The following is a 13540-nucleotide window of genomic DNA, read 5'->3' on the forward strand; positions in this document are numbered from 1 at the left end:
GATGCATGCAGGTAGCACGAACTCCATGGGAAGTCAAGGATTGGCAGGACTTACCAATGAGGCGTGCGATAGAGTTTGGAGGAACCGTGAGGAAACGGTGAAGACAGACCAACAAACGGCAAACCATCAACCCACTATGATAGACGAATGTGAAACACGCAATCGTCTACTATACACCCCATCAGAGCACCCGAATATGAGAGACTCCCCACGCCACGGCACAGCGAGCGGCCTCGCAACCGGTCATTGACAGTGCTATTATTCCGTGAACGGGTGATCCGGAAGAGCGTGATACGCTGTAGAGACGTAAATAGGACATCACGATGTCGAAGGACCATGAGGCAGGGCACAATCGCACGGCCCCAATGGAGAATGCCGCAAACTTTGCCTCCATGAGCTTCTGAAGTTCATTCAGTAGTGGACAGGCGGGAGAGGTTCCGCGTGGATGGTGGAGAGGTCGATGGACTGATCTAGAGCCTCATCAAGCTCGCCAATCAGAACACTGCGAATATCGCGCGTTTAACGACGGTATCTGCCATTTGCATGATTCAGCAACTCACATTTGGTCGCCTTTGACAAGATACAGTCCGAGTGGAATCTCCTCTACCCCTTCCTCCATGCTATACACGCGTTCCTTCGAGTCCGACAGAACAACGTTAGCCTTTTGGTCATAACCGGCCATTACGCCCTGCGTGGCGGATGGATCAGGGTGATGAGAGGAAAAGCAATGCAATTAGATACCACAATCGAGGAGAAATCAGAGCACACGTACCACAATGGCACGTCCATCTTGCAGAATGAGCAGAACGCGATCTGAAGGTCATACACAGGCATAGCGCGCCTTCAGCAACTGGAAGCTGATGGCTCGTGAAAGCGGTTCGGGCTGGAGCTACTTACGGTCAACGTAGCCTTGCAGGCTTGCCATCGTTGGCTGCGATGTGGGCGCGACGAGGAGAGATTGCAAGCAGGTGGCGAGGCCTGGCGCGACTGAAAGCGAGCATCGCCGCGACCACGTTAGCGCGCGTCTTTCATGTGACCAATTGCATACAACAGAGGTCACCCGAACCAAACCCGAACATCACATTCATGATCACCTTATATGTGTTTTGTCCCGGTATACCAGACATCCTGTACTTGTGCACCTCCCGCTCGGAATAATGTTCGCGGAAATTGTGTTCGCTAAGAGATCTCATGACCGTGTCGCAGCTCGAACATGAGAATCGGCTCACATCCGGGCCGTCTGGTAGCTTGGTCACCCCCACAAAACCAGCGGATTTCCGTCACACACTTGCCCTTCGACGAGGAAACAATGATGATATTTGGTATCACTTTACACCGTTCTCTCGTTCAATTCCGTGTCTAAGACTGAACGGGCCGCGTCAGGTACGTATTCGTGTGCACAAATTAATGCCGCAAGGTGAACCGCATGACGGTCGAAGATGAGGACTTTATATATAACTTCGCGCATTACAGCTTCCAACGGATCCCGTACGGCTTGGACAACATGATTTCACTCTCTATCGTCCTGTTTTTTCTCGCTACTGCTGCTGTCGCCTATGACAACGTCTGCACGGTTGTACCACTGGGAGGAGGTCGCGACGATGGTCCATCCATCAACGATGCATTTGCAGAGTGCGCGACAAACTCGAAAATCGTCCTGGGTAGCTATTACAGCGTGAATACCCTGCTGGAGAACGATGGGCTCAGCAACGTCGATATCGAGCTGAGTGGCACAGGTATGGCCAGGCACTGCAGAACACTCGTCCTCGAGTCTATATTTACTCATCTCCGCCAGTACAATATACGCCAAACATTGCGTATTGGTCTCCAAACAGCCTGTACTTGACCTACCAGAACGCGTGGCTAATATCCTCTTTAGCTATGCCGATGTGATGTGCTGAATACCATAACGGATAGATCGACATTCTGGTGGCTATCCGGAGACAACATCCACATCTACGGGGGCGGCACGATCGATGGCAATGGTCAAGTCTGGTATGATTACTTTGCCGAGACAGGGGTACAGAAAGAGTCATCTCTTTAATACGTCTGTGACTGAACTGCTTGTCAGGACTCCGGAACCGCTGGTGCTTCGACGGCCACACTCGAACGTCCCATTCTGCTGACAATCGGCAACGCATCGAACGTTCTCATTGAGGATATCACCGAAATAGCTTCTCCGAACTGGGTGAGTGGTGTCTTTCATTCAATGAGTCCGTCATTGACTCGCATGCCATTAGAACAACGTGAGCGTCCATCGTGGTTCTGATATGGGTTCGCCCGCTGACTTTGGTCTTTGTTCAGTTTGTCTACCAGAGCTCCAATGTCACGTACCGGAACGTCTTGTACGCATTGCTGCTCCCCTAGGCCTCTGTGATATGCTGACCTTCTGTCTAGGATTAACTCCACATCATACAATTCCAGCGCTCCTGCCAAAAACACAGGTGCTGTTTACGCTACGAAATATTCCCGCAGGATACTCATTGGACGCTAGACGGTTGGGATATCTACCGATCCTCATACGTAACGATCACCGACTCTGTCATCAACAATGATGACGACTGTGTCTGTATGTGCCTGTCTAGATCCCTGAACGATTAGATGGCTCATGTCCGGATGTGCAGCTCTCAAGCCGAACAGCACGAACATTATTGTCAGCAACTTGTGGTGCAACGGCTCTCACGGCATCTCCGTCGGAAGTCTAGGACAGGTATGGATGTACGCAAATGGGCAGAGGAGCGACACTCAATGCCGTGCCTCTAGTATGCCGGTGAGACGGACATCGTCGCGGATGTCTACGCGAAGAACGTGACGATGCGCTACGCGGAGAACGGTGCCCGTATCAAAGTGTTTGGCGGAAGTCCATATGCGAGTATGTCACATACTAAAATACAATAAATCGATGTTGATTCTGGCTGATCCACTCATCCAGATAGCACCTCAGGTGGGGGCACTGGCCACGTCAAGAACATCACCTTTGAAGACTTCTATAGTGAGAATGTGCGATCATGCCGGCGTCATTCAGTGCATTTATGATTTTCGCAGTCTATGAGGTTGACAATCCCATCATAATCGACCAAGTACGAGATCGATCGTTATTTATAGCACAACTTATGCTGATCGCAACCTGCTAGTGTTACTTCACGAGCGCTCAGCAGTGCGAGGAATATCCGAGCGACCTCTCGATCTCCGACGTCCACTGTTTGTATCCTTCCTCGCTGAGCTCTTGCGCCGCTTACTGAATCCACATGCAGATATTAATGTGACAGGGTCGTCGTCCGGTGCGGAAGGTACAGTGGTCGTCGACATCGACTGCTCACAGGAATGCAAGGACATCATTGCCACTGGCACGAATCTCACTTCTCCGAACGGCACTGCGACATATATCTGTATCAACGTGGCCACCGTAGACGAGGTGAGACGTGCGCTCGCTTCACCGTTGGGGCTTCATGTTGACGAACATGGGTCTTCTGCTAGCTCGACTTCAATTGTACCACTACATAGTCCAGTTACATAATGACTCGCCCTCCCGCTTGTCATTCGTATTTGCTGTTCCAGTTCGGATTTGAATTTAGACAACTAACTTGCGATCGTACTCTCTCAAATCTCCGTTCGCGTTCATGGAAGGTCTTCACCAGCCGACGCTGGCATCGTATGTCAAGGATTAGTCAACAGCTCGCACTTCATCATCTTGTGCCGTCCACCAATTGAAGAGCTCCAGGACTGGCGAGCCTTCCGACATATTCGAGACAACCGACATTTGTGACCGACAAGTAACGGCGCTTCCAAGAGACTCTAATGTCATCCAGATTTGAGTAGTGGTACAGTATGTATGCATGTGTAGCTCCATGGAGAATCGGGTGTGGCTGAATCGCAATCGGGCAGGAGCCTCTACCCAGGGATAATTTCCTCGGTTCCAACGGGCCAAAATGCCTCCTCAATCTCGATCACGCGCGCCCATATGGACTCAGCACGCCGCCAAACTGTGGAGTCGGGAGAAATATCCAGGCTTTGAAAGGTTAGACTTGTTTCAAAAAACACAGATGCATCGTTAAAGCACCGGGATCGAAATGCGCACCTATTGACCAGATCGGCGAGGTCGTCAACGAATTTTACGAAATCGGGGTTCGTCCAGTTCGAGACAAGAGCAGCCACCGCTGGTGCAGTACCCGGACCTTGGAGGCGAATGGACTGCAAGGACCCGACATACTTCCATGCGTCGAGGTATACCTGAAGTTGCAGAAGCTCATTGCAAAGGACATATGACAGCCATCAGAAGCCAACACATACCCTCTCCATAGCCCATAAAAACACAAGACCATCTTCGATGCGGCCATGTACACCTATACGGGCCATCTCCGCCGTGTAGTCCCTCGTCGCCTTCAGCTCCCTCCAACTGTCGGACTGCAGTCCAAAAGCTTTTACAGTCTCATCAAAAAACCCAACCTCCCGTACTACATTTTGCAAGGCGTCGCTCAGGACTCGCACGATCCGCTGGTTACTTTGCTCCGCAGGCGAGTCTACCGCGTCAAGTGACGAGAATGGCACTGCAGCGAGCAGCCGGCCAATGAATGCAGGATATGCGTGTGCAGCATACAGGCGGTCCTGCGACAGATATAGAGATAATAGTTCATCCGGAAGACTGCCGTCGCCGGCAGCGGTGAGGAAATAATGCTCAGTTGCAGCAGAGTATGGACGCGGAGTGCGGAGCGAGAGCAGATGGGTCGTCAGAGGCTCGATGGGCGAGATCGCAGAAGTTATGTTAGACATCGTCGACAACGTTCACGGTAGTGATTAGAGTGGTTAAGTCGGGAAGGATGACGAGCGCGGCTCAACTTCAAGAGCTACTTAAGTCAAGTGACTCTGATGATGACATAAGAAGTGGATTTGTTTGCATCAGTTAGGATTAGAGGCCAATAGCCTCGACGCTCGTGTCTTCCATATCCGGATGTGAGATGGAACATACAATTCTGATTGGTCTAGATATCGAGTATGACCTCCAACAAGTGTGAGTATGTGTCGATTGAGTGGGTACTTGTTCTTTTTTCTTCGTCGGTTCATTCAGTTTGTGACAGTGCTGAATGGGTCTAAGCGTGCCACTTTTTCTCTCTTTGTAATGAAGAAGATCAGTGCTTCTCTTGCAAGGGAGTTCAATGGTCTAACGTCGTCTTGATGTTTCCTTCGAATGACGTCGCAACATCGACATTTATTATGTTAAATAGATACAGCACTCAGCACCGAAGGTGGTCTACTGGAAGCTGCTTGAACCTGAATGTCACAGTATGCGCACTGCGGCACGGAGTGAGCTGAAAGGTCGCGGTCAACAGCTTGTCGACATCGTCCGACGGGGAACGACAGCCCCAGATGTGACTACCGAACCGTGTACAATAACAGCCGTCACCCGGGCTGTTTCGAAGCATAGTCTGACATATCGACGAACATACCTAACCTGACAACCCGAGAACCGTCAGACCCACATAACGCCCACCACTTCTATATTACTCGGTCATGATCTCTATCAGCAGAAACTACATCCCAAGACACCGATCGAGTCTACATGTGTGGGACACAAGAACAAAGGAGGCGAGGGTGGCCAGCAACGCGACGTCCACGTTAGTGATGTGTATGTACAGCGACCAGCACCCAGCAACAGCGAGGCACGGCCCGACTTGTATGTATGATATAAACCAATTGTACGATAGATATGGGAGGCGTAATGTCCGATGCAAGTGTCTGTCCCTACTTGGAGCCGGAGGTCTTGTACAGGACGAGACCGCCCAGGGCGATCGAATAGCCTGCAGACGTGATCAGAATACAACAGCAACAGCGGAATAGGACGTAATACGCACCGACGACCTGGAGCGGCGTGATCGGCGTGCCGAAGGCAAGCACAGAACCACTGATAAGCAGTATGTCCTTGAACACGCCCGCGAGCGTGAGCACGAGGCCGCTGCCTGCACCGACGAGGAACACCGCTGCGATGTTGAGTAGGAACGCCACCGCCGCATTGCTCACCATGATCAACGGGCTGCAGGTAAGAACGGTGAGACGACGAAGGGAGTCGACAACGGGATCACATCACGCACCCAACGCGCATAACCTCGCGGAACGGCTCGAGCCCCTCGGTGAATGGAAGCACGGCAAGATTGATGACCGCACAAACGGGTGCATAGTAGTGGAGCGAGACGAGCGGATCCATCTTTAGCCCGTGCAGGAGAATCTGGATCATGACCAGCCGGGAAGCTTCGAACTGCATGGTGCGATGAAGATCAGTGGAAGGGCACTCCATGGTCGCGTAGGAACGAACAACATACCACAACCGCAGCAGCCTGCGTAAGGAAACCGATGAGGTTGAAGTGCAGCTCGCCATGCGAGGCAAGCGCGACACCACAAGAGATCATCATGACGATCATTGCGAGCTTCTTGCTCGGCTCCTGAATCCTAAACGTCCACGAGATGAGGAGAATCGCCACCGGAACGAACGCCTACGAGACTCATGTCATGAGCGGACCGGCGGCAGTCAAACTGCGATGTGTCCTACCTTTAGCATCTGGATGTAGGCAACGCTCAGATAGAGATACGCGGTGTTGCTGAGAATGAGCGACGCGCTGAACAGGAGGCCAATCGGCAGGATCGAACGGATGAAAACGTCCTTCGTGATGTTCACGTCCCTCAACCCATCCAGGAGATGGGTGGTGCGTTGGAGCACCCTAGTTCCGATCGCCTGAGTGACAGAGTATCAGCATCTTTAGATTTCATCGCGACGGGACACCAATATCATCGTTAACACCTAAGAATATCGCTACTGGAATCAAACGTGCATAGCCAGTCGAACTATGCAACGAACATCGATATCTACAGAGCCTCCATGGACAGGAGAACACTTGAAGGCACCGTTGAAACGTCCTGCTATGATACAAAACCCCACCATGCCGCGAACGGTACAATTGGGATGCTCACCGCAAACGTAAGATGCCATGTCACCATGAACACGGGGAATCGGAATTGCAGCGTGTTATACACATAATTATTGTATATGATCACAGAAGAGCTGAGGACAATCCAGATGGGGATGATGGTAGCCGCAGAGAGCTTCGGCTTGTTCGATGGACGGGGGTTAACAGTGGCGGTGACAGGTGTAGGCAGGGGCTGATCCGAAACCTTCTCGCCGTCATTCACTTCGAGCACCTGGTCATCTTTTTCGCTCGAGCTGGCGATGGCTTTTTCCTGATCTGTGTTGGACATGGCTGTGTCGTGCAAGTCGCAGAAAGACGGCGGTAAGTGCTCGTGCTTTGAGAGACGTGGACGTTGAGGATGAGGTGGCCTAGGGGCAGCGAACGAGGCAAAGGAAGGACGAGGGTGGGATTAGTGCGCGCCTGAACAAAGTTGGGCAAGACTACGGGGTGGACAATGAGCACGATGACCGTCGAGAACAAGGTGCGACGTGGATGCGAAAACGGGGATCTGCTCTCCGATGTTTTCTGGGCTCGACATGTCGGCACGTGCGGCAGCAATTGACGAGCGCCTTCATTGTTGACGAGCTTAGGTTCAACTTGAACGATCCAGAAACCTTGTGGCTACCCTTGATGACTTTGATGAGTGTACAGACGAGCGAGTGCGAAGCTGATTCTGTGCGCATTCCATGTCGCGCAGGGGAAACATTCATCAGCCTTCGCACAAAGGCTTTCTTATTGCGGTCCGCTTGAACTCCGAACAGCGGCGGCAGGCACCGCGTTGTTCCTGAATCACGCAGATTCCCGCTCCGGTCCTCAGGAATATTATTCAGTGCAACCGCCGGTCAACCACTGGCAGCGTTGCAATGGTAACCGGTTAGCGTGCCTCTACGATCAATCAGCCAGATAAACCACTACATCTTTAGAGAATTATTGTGCTTTACAGACCGGGCGGATACGGAGGATGCCAGCAGGACAACCATAACAAGCCTACTTAGGTCTGCCAGGATTCAGGAATACGGACGGGAAGGATAGGTCCGAAGAAACGTGACGCACGGCGACGCTATGTAGCCTCCGAATTGCCACAAGACTTGGCGTGATTGTGCACACCTGCCTGTGGGAACCGCTTAAATGTGTGCTGACATCTGTTCAGATATCAAGACGAACGAGTCTAATATATTCATCGACTATAGTGCAGCAGCTCGTGCGCGACAACTTCCTGAAGCTGTTCACTCATAGATCGTACCAAGATCGAAGACAGTTTTCCCACAAACCGTCGCAATGCATTGCCTACAATAATTGATGAAGGATTATTCGCCTGGTGACGGTGCTGAACGCTCGCCATATGCGGAAAACGTCGGTATGATGTTCTTGAGGCAATGCTGTTGTCTAAATCAAACAATCGAACACGGATGTGAGCCTTGATGTTTGGATGGGAGTTATCATACGCACCCATCTGATGAGTTGTTCCATCGTTGAACTATTGCACGAGCGCCGCCTCCTCGGACGTCAATCAACAGGTGTGTTCCTTGGCGCTTGCGTGTTCAACGATACAGTGGTTTCATTTCTGACAGATATAGCCGCAGACACGACCCCCATGAGTAATTATCATGCCGCACTGCACTACATGTCGCAATGCTTGTGAAACCCGCATATGCATGACATGCTTGTCAGGCGTGTGTGGTCCTCCAGGCCAGGTGCTCGCCGCTAGTTTGATCGTCACATGCCTGACGGACACAATCAAACTTCAAACCCACGGTAAGCACCGATTAACACACTCTGCAGCACCTGATAAGCCGCAATCTGGCGCTCCCGCGTCAAGATACTTCATTACATTCCTCCGACGTCGTGACACTCCCGGAGTATCATTGGTCAGCATGGCGTTCAACAAGGCGGTTTGGGCGTCAAGGCTGTGACTCACGATACACATACGGCTAGCTTATTCGACGAAGTTCATCAAGAACTGTCAAACGGGCAGTTTAACGGGAATGGCGGCCACCATACCGCGGCTTTCGTATGATCCGGAGTTCCATGCTGTCCTCATAAATAAAAAGACCGATAGACATCATTTGGTACCTGAATGCTCAGTCTGACCCCCAGATAACAGGCCCCGCCCCGAAGTCTATATGGCGACGTCTGATACCGTTCACTTCCTCGCGTCCAGAGCGTGAGTTCGTCCCTCCCCTCTCCTGTATTGACAGTCGTAATTAAACTTGCGCACGGCAGCCTCATCGAGAGCTCGTTCTATTTCGCCGGCATCGGTACGCAACAGCCATATCTCGTCACCTGACATCGCAGTCTCTTACATCATTCGCTAGCGGTTCTCTTTTACGACTATTTCCTGACCTTGGATCGGGAAATTCAGTACGTTTGGAGAAAGAAGCTTCGGCCGGTCGATGCACTTTTCTTCGTCTGTCGATATTCCCAACTCCTCACTACCATACCAATAATCTTGAACTGGGCACTGCCTCCCGGCTGGCGAGGGGATGCAATCAAGGCAAGCCTAGCGAAGTCATTCCAGCTTATCACAGTCGCTAATGCTCATCTCAGAGGTAAGGAAGAGCGTTTGAACCGGATGTGACACTTATTCGATGTAACTTCTCCAGTGACGCCAGTTGCGCAATCGTCACCAGAGTTCAAGTGGTCTTGAACTTGCTTGTGATGTGTAGTGCTGCATGCAAGTGGTCTTTCATTCATTGCATGTCTTTCGCTGACTCGGATGGTTCTCAGTATTTTCCGCGATACGCATATACGCCATATATGATAAACGTGTTGTACCATCTATTATAATCTTCATTCTGGGATTGATCAACCCCGCGATCACTACAGTATGTCCCCAATGTGGAGAGAACTACGAGTCACCACTTATTTACAACTTTACTATGATCACGCAGTACTGTCTGATACATCTTCAGACATCGATTTATCGGAATCTCACTACATCCCTTCAGTTCTGCGGAGGGAGCGATGGCTCGCACATGAACGCGTACGTACACGAAACTCTGCATGCCTGTCTGTCATTTATTCCGCAGGAATTTACAGATGTAAGCTATGCTCTCATGCACTGCAGCATGATGGTGACATTGCATACAGGGATGATGGGCGCTAGAGCGTCATCCGTGGTTGCGGATGGCTTGATATTGGGCTTGACTTGGATCAAGATTAAGCAGGTCAAAGATGCCCAAGGCGAGAAGACCATTCGCGCGAGCTTGACCATGGTGTTATGGGCTGATAGTAAGTTCTTGCTCGTCACTGGAGTGATACCATGAATTGACGGGTCATAGCTACCATATACTTTGGGTCAGTCTCACTTAATCGAGACTATGAGCGATCTATGAACCAGTCACAGTTTACTCCTGCTGGTGAACATAGTGGGAATAGGAACTGGCCGAATCAGTGATGTACGTCCATCTGCGTGATCAGCAAGTCAGCATAAATCTTTTTCTGACATGCTGCTGGTAGTTTTTTTGGATCACCCTTATGTGGACTCCGGTGTGAGTGTGGCAAGACCCGTTCGATGTTTGAACGTCATTCAATCAGGCTGTACGCTAGCCTGACGTCCATTATCCTCTCCCGGCTCCTCCTCGATCTGCGTGAGACCGGCGAACTGTATGACGACCAACAGGCGGCCTGGTGTACCTCTGGGAACATCATCTTCGCAAAAGATACAGGTATGTTGGGACGCTTCGTGCATATTTTACTGAAGCTGAAACAGACCACAGACTCGGACGACGACTGCCGGACACTTGATGACATCATTGTCAATGAACATGAGCTGAGCACGGTGAACAGCACGTTTGAGCCATATGATGATCACAGCATTCGGCATAAACCCACTGCATGTATTGTATGATAGCTTGACGGTTGGTTGGAGCGAATCTGGCAGGTGAATTAACGAGCACCGAGCAGTGTCTATTTCGGTGGATAGAGCTATATTCTGTAGGGAAGACGAGCATGATGCACACACTGTACACTATGAATTATATTTTGAAGGCTAGACATATGTTGCCATCGTCCCTGATACGTCGTCCATGTTCATTCAAGAGCATCAAAGCAGCCGACGATCAAATGACCAATCAAGTTGAACTACAGTTGAAGTCGAGCTGCATATTAACGAGAGTCCGTCAGACGTTGATCGCATACCAAACATGTTATCCGCCATACCTCACTGACGCTTGCGATATTGACGCAGATATAAGTTGCTGTGCCATTTGGCGCGCTTAGGTGCGTGCCCGTCGCAGTAATATCTTCACACTCGTCCGAGCAGTCTAAATCGACGACCACGTTTCCCTCCTCCCCGGACGACGTACCAGTCACGTTGATATCTACGGGATAATGAGCATGCTCGATCGATATGGAAGTGAAAGTGTGACGAACAGTGAATGTCTGAGATAGTTAGGTTGCTCGGGTACTCCTCACACATACTCGCGCTGGTGTCGTAGCACTATTTAAAGTCTGTATGTCAGTCATTCCGAGTCGCGGACCAGAAAGGACTTCGAACCTGATCGATCAAAATCGGGTTGTCTACATTGTATACGTAAAAGTTCTCGAAGGTGATGTTCTTTACATATCCAGTGCCTCCGCCTGCCGTGCTCGCTAATTCCGCATCATTCATGAGGACCACTACCCTGAACAGGTGGAGAACAACCACATACTAGGACTGGGGTTTCCGCCGAACACCTTGATACGCGCGCCATTCTGCGCGTTGCGCATCGTTATATTTGAGACGTATACGTTTTCGACAATGTCGGTTTCGCCAGCATACTAAATGCAATAAGTTTTGAGTTGGACAGATGAAGCAGAACAGATCGAAGTCGTGCGTACCTGCCCGAGACTACCAACAGAGATACCATGCGAACCGTTGCACCACATATTACTGACGACGATATTGGTAGAGTTCGGTTTGAAAGCTGAGATGAGCACCAAAGCAGAGTCAGTCTCGTATGCGAGTGGCGTGGGTTATCAATGTCGATCACTCACAAACGCAGTCGTCGTCATTGTTTACCGTGGAGTCCGTTATAGTCACATAGGACGAACGATAGATGTCCCATCCATCTGAGCCGGCCGACCCAACACGGTTCGAGGCAGTTGTAGAGAACTCGAGATCATTGCGCACCTGAGTTTACAGCCGCAGCGCTGGAATACGACACAGAGCTGATACTGAACGGACATAAGCGTCATTGATATCGAGCCACATAGGTGATGGGAAAAGCCTTACTTGATATGCCTGTAAGTAACGTTCGTACTCTGGTACACGATCTGTGTTCTAAGTCAGAACGACACGCTGCATCCACGACACAACCTCTTACGTTGTTCTACAATGAAACGGCAATGAGCCACGATAGCACAAAATGCAGCATACTCAGTACGCACCCAGAACGGCGAACTAATTTCTGTGATATTCTCGATGACCACATTAGAGGCATTGCCCACAGTCAACGGCACGGGACGTGCGAAAGTTGTGGAGGAGCCACCAGCCGTGCCAGAGTCCTACATAATACACCATTATGGCATTGAACAGAAACATGCACGGCGGCAAGCGCGATTACATACCCCGCTAATTGCGTACTCGTCCCACCAGACTTGGCCATTCCCATCAATGGTTCCACCACCATAGAGGTGAATGTTGTCTCCGGAGAGGAACCAGAACGTTGTTCTACGATCGCGCGATGCGTCAACACCATGATCAACAAACGACTATGAGTGAAGTTACGAACGCGTTCTGGTATGTCATGTACAGACTATTCGGAGACCAATACGCGATGTTCGGCGTGTATTGCACTAGAAAATGGCTATGTGAAATATGCTTTTGAATTTCCGGAAGCCACAGACCGACCTGTCCCGCTAAGAACAATATCGACATTCTTTAGCCCTTCAGTCTTGAGGAGCGTGTTTACGCTATAGTAACTATACAGGATGACTGCGGCGTTGCTTGAGCACTCAGAGAACGCATCATTAATACTAGGCCCATCATCGCGTCCTCCACCAAGCGGCTCGACCACACAAACTTTATCCCACGCCAAGGCAAACGCAGCGAGAGAGAACGCAAAGAGCATAGGAGGGCGCATGGCGAAAGTGTTCTAGCGAGTGGCAGCCCGAGCGCAGAGGACGCAAAGCGAAGCAGCTCATCACCACCGGCCAAGTCGCACTCATTTATGCCCTGAGCAAGGCTTCCGGCACGGGACGCTCCCTGACGGAAATGCCGTAAACGGAGCAGACGCTCTTCGAGCGGGCCGCGCGTGATTGGATCGAGCAGTGTGAACAATGGTGCATTTGTCTAGCCGATGCGAACCGTGTCAATTGCAGCGTCGAGACGCGGCCCGGGGAGAACGCGTCGCCGTCATGTGGGCGTCTTGTGCCCCGCATCAGTCACAGCCCCTGCGGGAGGCTATTTTCAGATGTTCGATAGAAGTTCTTGTGCAGTCTCGGAGGGCACTTGGCGATCACCACAATCTTCGTATAACACAGGCGCAAGAATGTGCGACCACATTTGATCGACCAGTCGTAGATTGATTCACGGATCTCTAGTGGTTTCTCGAGCTTATCGTGAAAACCGAATCATGAGATGATTCGAACGAATCCACAGC

General features: G+C 50.9%; 6 protein-coding genes across 6 annotated transcripts; 2 read left to right on the forward strand and 4 right to left on the reverse strand.

Annotated features, from left to right (window-relative positions):
* Positions 1-411: 411 nt before the first annotated feature.
* LAESUDRAFT_761603 (LSM-domain-containing protein) lies at positions 412-925 on the reverse strand (the record flags this gene model as incomplete). Its single annotated transcript, XM_040912945.1, has 4 exons — positions 412-502; positions 561-688; positions 773-813; positions 898-925. The coding sequence occupies 4 exons, from the start codon at positions 923-925 to the stop codon at positions 412-414; spliced, it is 288 nt and encodes a 95-aa protein (XP_040761486.1).
* Positions 926-1504: 579 nt separating this feature from the next.
* On the forward strand, positions 1505-3504 carry LAESUDRAFT_658944 (glycoside hydrolase family 28 protein; the record flags this gene model as incomplete). Its single annotated transcript, XM_040904774.1, has 14 exons — positions 1505-1736; positions 1796-1859; positions 1918-2020; positions 2072-2188; positions 2305-2345; positions 2398-2444; positions 2495-2569; positions 2625-2710; positions 2764-2872; positions 2933-3000; positions 3054-3080; positions 3135-3201; positions 3255-3415; positions 3478-3504. The coding sequence occupies 14 exons, from the start codon at positions 1505-1507 to the stop codon at positions 3502-3504; spliced, it is 1224 nt and encodes a 407-aa protein (XP_040761487.1).
* A 225-nt stretch (positions 3505-3729) lies between these two features.
* On the reverse strand, positions 3730-4831 carry LAESUDRAFT_728764 (heme oxygenase-like protein). The gene is made up of 3 exons (XM_040909507.1): positions 4291-4831; positions 4079-4230; positions 3730-4009 (listed from the first exon to the last, which is right to left on the reverse strand). The coding sequence occupies exons 1-3, from the start codon at positions 4768-4770 to the stop codon at positions 3892-3894; spliced, it is 750 nt and encodes a 249-aa protein (XP_040761488.1). The 5' UTR covers positions 4771-4831; the 3' UTR covers positions 3730-3891.
* A 748-nt stretch (positions 4832-5579) lies between these two features.
* LAESUDRAFT_324094 (TPT-domain-containing protein) lies at positions 5580-7443 on the reverse strand. The gene is made up of 6 exons (XM_040902018.1): positions 6961-7443; positions 6542-6724; positions 6315-6485; positions 6087-6250; positions 5850-6028; positions 5580-5795 (listed from the first exon to the last, which is right to left on the reverse strand). The coding sequence occupies exons 1-6, from the start codon at positions 7243-7245 to the stop codon at positions 5740-5742; spliced, it is 1038 nt and encodes a 345-aa protein (XP_040761489.1). The 5' UTR covers positions 7246-7443; the 3' UTR covers positions 5580-5739.
* A 1457-nt stretch (positions 7444-8900) lies between these two features.
* LAESUDRAFT_728771 (uncharacterized protein) lies at positions 8901-11236 on the forward strand. Its single transcript, XM_040909508.1, has 14 exons — positions 8901-9120; positions 9180-9214; positions 9272-9450; positions 9558-9630; positions 9684-9781; positions 9848-9937; positions 9958-9961; positions 10047-10187; positions 10238-10253; positions 10303-10354; positions 10416-10447; positions 10506-10624; positions 10676-11058; positions 11120-11236. The coding sequence occupies exons 1-13, from the start codon at positions 9080-9082 to the stop codon at positions 10804-10806; spliced, it is 1011 nt and encodes a 336-aa protein (XP_040761490.1). The 5' UTR covers positions 8901-9079; the 3' UTR covers positions 10807-11058; positions 11120-11236.
* Positions 11030-13009, reverse strand: LAESUDRAFT_738102 (glycoside hydrolase family 28 protein; the record flags this gene model as incomplete). The annotated part of the gene is made up of 12 exons (XM_040910853.1): positions 11030-11056; positions 11118-11278; positions 11331-11397; positions 11455-11576; positions 11609-11717; positions 11778-11863; positions 11934-12069; positions 12192-12212; positions 12327-12443; positions 12507-12609; positions 12671-12734; positions 12790-13009. 12 exons carry the CDS (start codon positions 13007-13009, stop codon positions 11030-11032), a joined length of 1233 nt encoding a protein of 410 aa, XP_040761491.1.
* Between the last annotated feature and the right edge of the window lie 531 nt (positions 13010-13540).

This window comes from Laetiporus sulphureus (genome assembly GCF_001632365.1).
Source record: "Laetiporus sulphureus 93-53 unplaced genomic scaffold LAESUscaffold_37, whole genome shotgun sequence".
NCBI classification, from domain to species: domain Eukaryota; kingdom Fungi; phylum Basidiomycota; class Agaricomycetes; order Polyporales; family Laetiporaceae; genus Laetiporus; species Laetiporus sulphureus.

Coding starts and splice junctions, on each gene's coding strand:
- LAESUDRAFT_728771 (XM_040909508.1), top strand. CDS start 9,080: ATGGCGACGTCTGATACCGTTCACTTCCTCGCGTCCAGAGC. Junction 9,121..9,179: donor CACTTCCTCGCGTCCAGAGC/GTGAGTTCGTCC, acceptor TGCGCACGGCAG/CCTCATCGAGAGCTCGTTCT. Junction 10,355..10,415: donor GAACTGGCCGAATCAGTGAT/GTACGTCCATCT, acceptor TGCTGCTGGTAG/TTTTTTTGGATCACCCTTAT.
- LAESUDRAFT_324094 (XM_040902018.1), bottom strand. CDS start 7,245: ATGTCCAACACAGATCAGGAAAAAGCCATCGCCAGCTCGAGCGAAAAA. Junction 6,725..6,960: donor CATGGCATCTTACGTTTGCG/GTGAGCATCCCA, acceptor TCTGTCACTCAG/GCGATCGGAACTAGGGTGCT. Junction 6,486..6,541: donor CCTACATCCAGATGCTAAAG/GTAGGACACATC, acceptor TGAGTCTCGTAG/GCGTTCGTTCCGGTGGCGAT.
- LAESUDRAFT_728764 (XM_040909507.1), bottom strand. CDS start 4,770: ATGTCTAACATAACTTCTGCGATCTCGCCCATCGAGCCTCTGACGACC. Junction 4,231..4,290: donor TTTTATGGGCTATGGAGAGG/GTATGTGTTGGC, acceptor CTGCAACTTCAG/GTATACCTCGACGCATGGAA. Junction 4,010..4,078: donor CTCGCCGATCTGGTCAATAG/GTGCGCATTTCG, acceptor AACCTTTCAAAG/CCTGGATATTTCTCCCGACT.